The sequence below is a fragment of the Halictus rubicundus genome, unplaced genomic scaffold (assembly GCF_050948215.1).
Source record: "Halictus rubicundus isolate RS-2024b unplaced genomic scaffold, iyHalRubi1_principal scaffold0215, whole genome shotgun sequence".
NCBI classification, from domain to species: Eukaryota; Metazoa; Arthropoda; class Insecta; order Hymenoptera; family Halictidae; genus Halictus; species Halictus rubicundus.
In genome coordinates this window covers 325,075-333,470 of record NW_027488756.1, presented here as the reverse complement: position 1 = coordinate 333,470, position 8,396 = coordinate 325,075, and the positions used below count along the sequence as shown (strand labels likewise).

Here is an 8,396-nt window from a genome sequence, read left to right as displayed (position 1 = left end):
GCGGCCGAACGTGGCCCGGCTTCACGGTCTGTAAAAACCCGCCGTTGCCCGGGTTTTTCTCCCGTCGGACGGGCCGAAAATCAGGGCAACGTGACACCGTACAAATTCGTTATTTAATACTAAGATAAAGCTACGAATGGCGTGTTTCAGCAAGAGACTCGAAGATGGACGCTTCTTTTGTTGACGTGCCCATCCTGCTGTGCTCCCTCCTGGGTCTGCTCGTAAATGGGTTCAACCTGCTCGTGATCCTGTGCATACACAAAGAGGTAAATATTTAAAAAATAGAAAACTCCATACAAATACTATATAACTATTACTATAAGGACTGCCTATTACAGTGAAATCTCGTTGTTTGTCAGTCCGCCGTTTTTACTGACAAGATACGAAATCGGAGGTTCTCGCCGAGCGTCCCATTTGAACTACACAGGGAACGCTGGAAACCGTCGTACCCTCTTCAAGTCATAAGAAACCTATAACTTGAAAACGCTACTGACGTGAAAACGGCGAAAACAGCAAAGGTCAAGAGCCGTCGTCGCCGAGAAGTGTGGCACACATTGTCGGCTATATCGGTGTGAGACCAGAAGACTAATCGAATCCAGTTACAAAACTTCTTTATTTGTCATTATTTTTTTTTATGAAACTTTTACCAACATATTTACCAACATGTTTCTGATTAAAACTAAACCAAATATGATTTAATTCCGATGATATATACTTGTGTAATGGACGATGAAATATGTAGGACGATTGTGTTGTGTCTTGACATGTTCTATGCCTTTAGTATAATTTCGTGGTTAGATCGTGCATAACTCACAGACGATAATCGTCCGTTCGCTGCACCAGATATCCGGTGGGACATATCAAACGACCTGGTTGGAAATTATGGAGGTTGTGTCTGACATGTAATTGCTTCGACAGCACATATACTAAATTTGGAACGATACAGAGAAGATTAGCATGGTCCCTGCGCAAGGATAACACGCAAAATCGTGAAGCGTTCTGTGCTGTTGAGTACTCGCGTGATCCAGGCACACACCCTTTAGAGAAAAAGTGGAAAAATTGCCATTTTTCACGATTTTCGGCTTAAAATCGCAATTTTTAATCGTTTATAACTCGTAAACGAATAAGTCAATACCGGTGAAATTTTCAGCATGGACATAATTTATTCGAACGAATCAAATACATTCTTTAAATTTTCAATACAGGCTCAGATAAAAGAGCCTGAAAAAATCAACTTTTACTATTTCTTTTGCGATTCCGACCAATTCAAATTTTTTTCAAAAATTTTTTACACCTCGTCTAATAAACTAATCCTTCTAACTTCTCAATAAAATTCAAGTCATTTGATCTAATTTTTAGAAAGTTATGTTGCTTGAAATAGTGTAGACTCAGTTTTGCTCGTTACTGTAAGTAAGAAGTGGCCGCACAATGCACAGATAGATGGATAGATAGATTATAATAGATAGATACGTTATAATAGATAGATAGATTATTACTGTTTTTTTTTTCCCCGCGGGGAACAGAATTGCAGTCAATCACAGTCCCAGCAGACAGAGGCAGTGAACGTCCGGTGGTTCGACCGCCAACGAATAAACCCTCAGATGAAGAATTATTATGAATTATTATGGACATCCGATTATGTCGCACGAGGAGAAGTAAAAATAGGATTAAGATATATGTTAAAAATTCTACGCAGTAAGGTAGCACGAGAAACGACTCCAACTTTTCTTCCTGCAAGACACGCAGATGAAGTTCTCAGTTTACACGCTGAGAACAAACAGGAAAGGTGTCCAAATATGCCAAATTATAAGAAAAGACGCCGACTTCATGGTAAAAAGATCCTGTCGGCGTACAGCTGACTAGTCAGGAGACATCAAGAAGATAAAAAGATGCAAGGTAGAGACTCCTGTGCCAGCATCTTTGAAAAACAAAGGATTGTGCATCTTATAAAAAGGGGGACCAACTCCTAAAATTCAGTTATAAATAGTCAGTCAGTCAGTCAGACAATCGTGAACAATCAGTTATTCAGTCATAGTCAATAGTCCAGTAGTCTCTTTTGAAGTTAAAATAGTTCGTTCAGTTGTTTCGCGACAAACCGTTTCAAAGACCAGTGTCAGCAGTCGGAGTATATTGTAACCGAATTCGAACCCGTGATCACGGTAATATTAATATTATTATTATTATTATCAAACTATTTATAAGCACTCCAGTATATGCGCTATATAAACCATATTTGTAAAATCAAATTTGTAATCTCTGATTCAGAACCACACTTTGAATAAATCAATAATATTGTTGTTTTCAAAATAAGGGTACAAAGTTATTTAAACGATCCTCAATTTCCCGAACCATAGCCGGTGTATGCAGGTAGGTTTGAAACTGCGTCCTATCCTCTTAAAATCGTAATTCATCCCACTCGGGACGTAACACTATCAAAGCTTGCAAAGGAGTATCTTTGTGTTATGGCAACATCTGTTCCTTCCGAAAGAGTATTCTCAAAGACTGGCGAAATAATTAGTAAAAAAAAGAAATAGATTAAAAGACAATATAGTGAATAAAATATTGCTTCTTAATATGTACAAAATAAATCCTTTATTATGTCTATTTCGTACATATTCGCTTTATCTACGTTTTTTTCTTGCCGAAATGTTCCAGTATTTCCACTCGCGGCATTTCTATACTCATGTCAGGTCCGAAATCACAGTCAAATTTAAAGCATCGAGATATTTGAAGGAATCATTTGGCAATCGATACATATAGTATAGAAACAGCTTATAGTGGTCAGGAATAAATAACTTCTGTGAATTTGATTGCAAAGTGGAAGAACATTGACCCCTTCGACTCGATACTTTCACAGGGTGTATTAAAGAAAGTTTGTTGTGCATTGTAGGTATTAACGAAAGAACCCTCCCCCGCCCTAAAGAACAAAGTCGGTCATTCAAAATAGGCAGAATTTTTCATCAAAATAGGCAGTTTTTTGCAAATATCTCGGAAAATCAAGATACCGCAGTACTGTGCGGACTAATGGCCTGTTTTTGGGCACTTCTCGTAATTTGGTTATTAATGTGTATATATATATATATAAGGCGCTAAAACTCAAGGAACGTAAAGAATATATTTCGCAGAAGTTATAAGGGAATAGCAATCCCTAAGACCCGTATCCTATAAATTCCAAATTCAAGAAAACAAAATCTATTCAAATTAAAACATTGATAAAGAAATAATGAGGAAATACCTGCAAAATTACTTCTTAACCGTTGAAAACGAAACATGAGGCCCTGGGGTGACCGAGGAACCAGTGCGTGAGGTAAAGAGCGAACCAGCACTGCATCCGTTGGCGAACCTCACCCATTTGAAAACACTGGAAATAAATAATAACATGTATCACTCAATGAATACATATATAGAAACAACTTATAGTGATCATGAATAAATAACTTCTGTGAATTTGATTGCAAAGTGAAAAAACATTGACCACTTCGACTCAATAATTTCATACCTCCATCATATATTAATGTATATATATATAAGGCGCTAAAACTCATGGAACCTAAAGAATATATTTCGCAGAAGTTATAAGGGAATAGCAATCCCTAAGACCCGTATCCTATAAATTCCAAATTCAAGAAAACAAAATCTATTCAAATTAAAACATTGATAAAGAAATAATGAGGAAATACCTGCAAAATTACTTCTTAACCGTTGAAAACGAAACATGAGGCCCTGGGGTGACCGAGGAACCAGTGCGTGAGGTAAAGAGCGAACCAGCATTGCATCCGTTGGCCAACCTCACCCATTTGAAAACACTGGAAATAAATAATAACATTTATCCAACGGCAGAAGGTGAAGTTTCCAAGCTACTACACGCGGTAAGGAAAATAAATTGTAGGGACAACTTGAGAATAAATGAAGGGATCGTTTGCGGTGCAATTAGAAATTGTCTCTACCTGAAATACTTGCACTTGTGAAGACTTCATTCAACGTTGATGAACTCAATGGATACATATACAATAGTATATCATGAATAAATTTCTTCTGTGAATTTGATTGCAAAGTTCAAGAACATTGACCCCATCGACTCAATAATTTCATAGGGTGGATAATAAAAATTCCCTTGTAGATTGTTATGACACACAGCCATTTCCGAGGAAAGACCATTAGACCTCGGGATACTTTTACAAGGGTCTCGAGAAGGCCTAAGCATTTTTTATATACACGTTACCAGTTAAGGCCTAATCGTCACGGGTTAGGCATCCGCGTAGTGCGTGAGGGTTAGAGACCCTAAGGCAGACCCCTTGGGCCATCAGTTTGGGGACCCCTAATAAACATAGTTGCCAGATGACTGGAACAAAGTGACTCTTCTGCCAAGTCCTTGGAAAATCTAGCTTTTCCAAGGAAGCATTGTTCCCAAACTCGATGGTCCTCGCCCTCATGGGACAAGGGGGTAATAAACCATAGGCACGTGCTGGCCACTTGGGCCCTTTTTTTCGTCACGCTGCTCTGTGGTCTGGCAATCGTCACGTGCTGGTCTAGGCACTTTCTCTACGCGTTTGACTTGGGGTGGGGACTTCCTCCACCACCAACAGGGGTTGCATACAAATGACTCCTCCCTCAAGTCAATCAGCAAGTGAGATTTCTTTCCCCCAAAAATGGGACCATCTCCCACTCTTCTCCAAAGTCACCACCGAGGTGAAGAGCGAGCTGACCCCAGAGCAGAAATTAGATACAAACTTGTTCTCAAAGGAAACCGAATAATCACCAGTCCGAATGTAAACTGTATATAGTCATTGTTCTAATAAACCAAAGTTGTTATTGCAAAGGAAGGTGTCGGGTCATTAATTCGACAAAATAACACGCAGAACCTCTCCTACAATTGCGAGAAACTGCACGACATAACATAGATTTTAATGAAAGAACTCTCCTCCATCCTAAAGAACAAATTCGGTCATTGAAAATAGGCAGAATTCGCAATGGAGACTCTGACAGTTTTTTGCAAATATCTCAGAAAATAAAGAGACCTCCGTACAGTGCGGACAAATGGTCTGTCTTCGGGCACTTCTCGTAATTTGGTTATTAATGTATATATTAATGTACAATAACCAGCAAAACTGAGTCTACACTATTTGAAGCAACATAACTTTTTAAAAATTAGATCAAATGACTTGAATTTTATTGAGAAGTTAGAAGGATTAGTTTATTAGACGAGGTGTAGGAAGGAATGGGAAGAGGTGGAAAGGTTGCAGGAGAGGTTTCTGAGGTGGGTCCTAGGAGTAGAGAGGTACGCACCGCGGTATATGGTGCGGTCACAGCTGCAGAGGGAGTTGTTGAGAGGGAGGGCGGGGTTGAGGGCATGGGGGTACCAGAAGAAGTTGAGGGTGGAAAAAGGGGGGGAGCTAGCTAGGTTGTGCTGGGAGCAGTGAAGAGGAAGGGGCAGAAGGGGAGGGGAGGTAGTAGGGTGGGTGAAGGAGTGACGGCGTTTTTGGGAAGAGAGGGGCTGGACAGCGGAGGAGGCGGAGGAGATGATGGAGGAGAGGATAGAGGCAGTGAGTGAGGAGATAGTGAAAGGGGAAAAGAAGAAGCAACAGGGGAGAGATGGGAAAAGATAGGAAGCGCAAGGTACAACATGTGGTACGGGAGGGTGAAGGGAGAGCGGATACCGGGGTATCTGAAGAAAGGCTGGGGAGAGAGCAGGTGGCAAAGGGTGGCCAGGTACAGGTTGGGAAACGAGATGAGAGGTGGAAAGTATTGGTTGGAGGAGGAGAAGAAAGTATGTAAGGTCTGTGGGTGAGAGGAGGAAACGTGGGAACATGTGTGGGAAATGTGTAAGGGAGGGTTGAGGGGAGTGGTTGGCAGGGGATGGTGGGGAAGTATTAGGGGATGAAGGAGGAGAGGAATGGATGAGGAAGGTGGATGAATGGAGGAAGAGCAGGAATGGAGAGATATGGGAGATGAAGTAAATGGAGAGAATGCATAGGAATGGAGTGAAAGAGAGAGCAGCCGAAAGAGGAGGTCCAGGAGGCATGGGAAGGATGGGTGAGGTGCAGGGAGGGGAGAGAGCAGAGAAGCATGTATGTGTGGGACAGGGAAAAATAATAACGCGGCGGATATTAGTGAAAGATCGTTCTCTCTCTCTATGGCGTGTTTTTAGGACACGTTTAATTAAGTTAGGGTAAGTTAGGATAAGTTTAAGGTTAAGATTGGGGTAAGAGGGAGATGTAATTAAAATTGTAACCCCGAGGGGAATCAATAATTGATATATATATTAGACGAGGTGTACAAAATTTTTGAAAAAAATTTTAATTGGTCGGAATCGCAAAAGAAATAGTAAAAGTTGGTTTTTTCAGCTTTTTTATCAGAGCCTGTATTGAAAATTTAAGGAATGTATTTGATTTGCTCGAATAAATTATATCTACGCTTAAAATTTCACAGATATTGGTTAATTCGATTACGAGTTATAAACGATTAAAAGTGTGGTTTTAAGTCGAAAATCATGAAAAACGGCAATTTTTCCACTTTTAAGCGTTTATAACTCGTAAACGAATTAACCAATATCGGTGAAATTTTCAGCATGGATGTAATTTACTCAAGCGAATCAAACACATTTTTTAAATTTTCAATACAGGCTCAGATAAAAAAGCTAAAAAAACCAACTGTTACTATTTCTTTTGCGATTCCGACCAATTCAAACTTTTTTCAAAAATTTTTTACACCTCGTCTAACAAACTAAACCTTCCAACTTCTCAATAAAATTCAAGTCATTTGATCAGATTTTTAAAAAGTTATGTTGGCTCAAATAGTGTAGACTCAGTTTTGCTGGTTAGTGTATGTATATAAAGCGAGAAAACTCAAGGAACGTAAAGAATATATTTCGCAGAAGTTACAAGGGAATAGCAATCCCTAAGACCCATATCCTATAAATTCCAAATTCAAGGTAACAAGATCTATTCAAATTAAAACATTAATAAAGAAATAATGAGAAAATACCTGTGAAATTTCTTCTTAACTGTTGAAAACAAAACACGAGGCCCTGGGGTGACCGAGGAACCAGTCAGTGAGGTGAACAGCGAACCCACATTGCATCCAATGGCCGGCCTCACACTTGAAAACACTGAAAATAAATAATAACATGTATTCAACGGCAGAAGGTAAAGTTTTTAAGCTACTACACGCGGTAAGGAAAATAAATTATAGGGACAACCTGAGAATAAATGAAGGGATCGTTTGCGGTGCGATTAGAAATTGTCTCTACCTGAAATACATCCACTTGTGCACTTCATTCAACGTTTATAAACTCAATGAATAGATATATAGAAACAACTTATAGTGATCATGTATAAATAACTTCTGTGAATATGATTGCAAAGTGAAAAAACATTGACCACTTCGACTCGATAATTTCATACCTCCCTTCATATATTAATGTATATATATATATAAGGCGCTAAAACTCATGGAACCTAAAGAATATATTTCGCAGAAGTTATAAGGGAATAGCAATCCCTAAGACCCGTATCCTATAAATTCCAAATTCAAGAAAACAAAATCTATTCAAATTAAAACATTGATAAAGAAATAATGAGGAAATACCTGCAAAATTACTTCTTAACCGTTGAAAAGGAAACATGAGACCCTGGGGTGACCGAGGAACCAGTGCGTGAGGTAAAGACCGAACCAGCATTGTATCCGTTGGCCAACCTCACCCATTTGAAAACACTGGAAATAAATAATAACATGTATCACTCAATGAATACATATATAGAAACAACTTATAGTGATCATGAATAAATAACTTCTGTGAATTTGATTGCAAAATGGGAGAACATCGACTCGATAATTTCATAGGGTGGATAATAAAAATCTCCTTGTACATTTTAACCAAAGAACCCTCCCGCGCCCTAAAGAACAAATTCGGTCATTCAAAATAGGCAGAAGTTTACATCAAAATAGACAGTTTTTGCAAATATCTCGGAAAATAAAGAGACCGCCGTACTGTGCGGACAAATGGCCTGTTTTCGGGAAAACTTATCAAAATGTATACTCCAAACCTAATCGCCATAATACGTACTTACAACACACGGCACTGACACGAATGGCTGCTCTGAAGTGAATACTGGCCGACGCTTGCGAGCGAATGTTCGATGGCATTCCTTCGACCGCCTTCGGAACCGATCTTCGCTTCTTTCTCTGCAGCTTCCCGTGGACCGTCGCCGCGCCGCCGCGTATACAATGTATGTTGGCGGTTCGTCGGCGTGCTTGCCGCTGCGCGATGCCCAGGCTGCCACATGTCCATTTTCATCTGTCTTTTTCGGCGGTTTATTTGACTTCGAATAATTTCCGGAGGCGCGTTCGAATGCTGTAACGAGGACAGAGCAGTCAAAGACTGGCGCGCGCGTTGC

The 8,396-nt window shown here is 39.7% G+C and overlaps 1 protein-coding gene and 1 non-coding gene across 2 annotated transcripts; one reads left to right on the top strand and one right to left on the bottom strand.

Annotated features, from left to right (window-relative positions):
* Positions 1-906: 906 nt before the first annotated feature.
* Positions 907-1,009, top strand: LOC143364044 (U6 spliceosomal RNA). The gene has a single exon (XR_013083973.1). It is a non-coding gene; the product is annotated as a U6 spliceosomal RNA (small nuclear RNA).
* A 2,679-nt stretch (positions 1,010-3,688) lies between these two features.
* LOC143364032 (uncharacterized) lies at positions 3,689-7,706 on the bottom strand. Its single transcript, XM_076804551.1, has 3 exons — positions 7,588-7,706; positions 6,985-7,108; positions 3,689-3,806 (listed from the first exon to the last, which is right to left on the bottom strand). Exons 1-3 carry the CDS (start codon positions 7,676-7,678, stop codon positions 3,689-3,691), a joined length of 333 nt encoding a protein of 110 aa, XP_076660666.1. The 5' UTR covers positions 7,679-7,706.
* Positions 7,707-8,396: the final 690 nt, after the last annotated feature.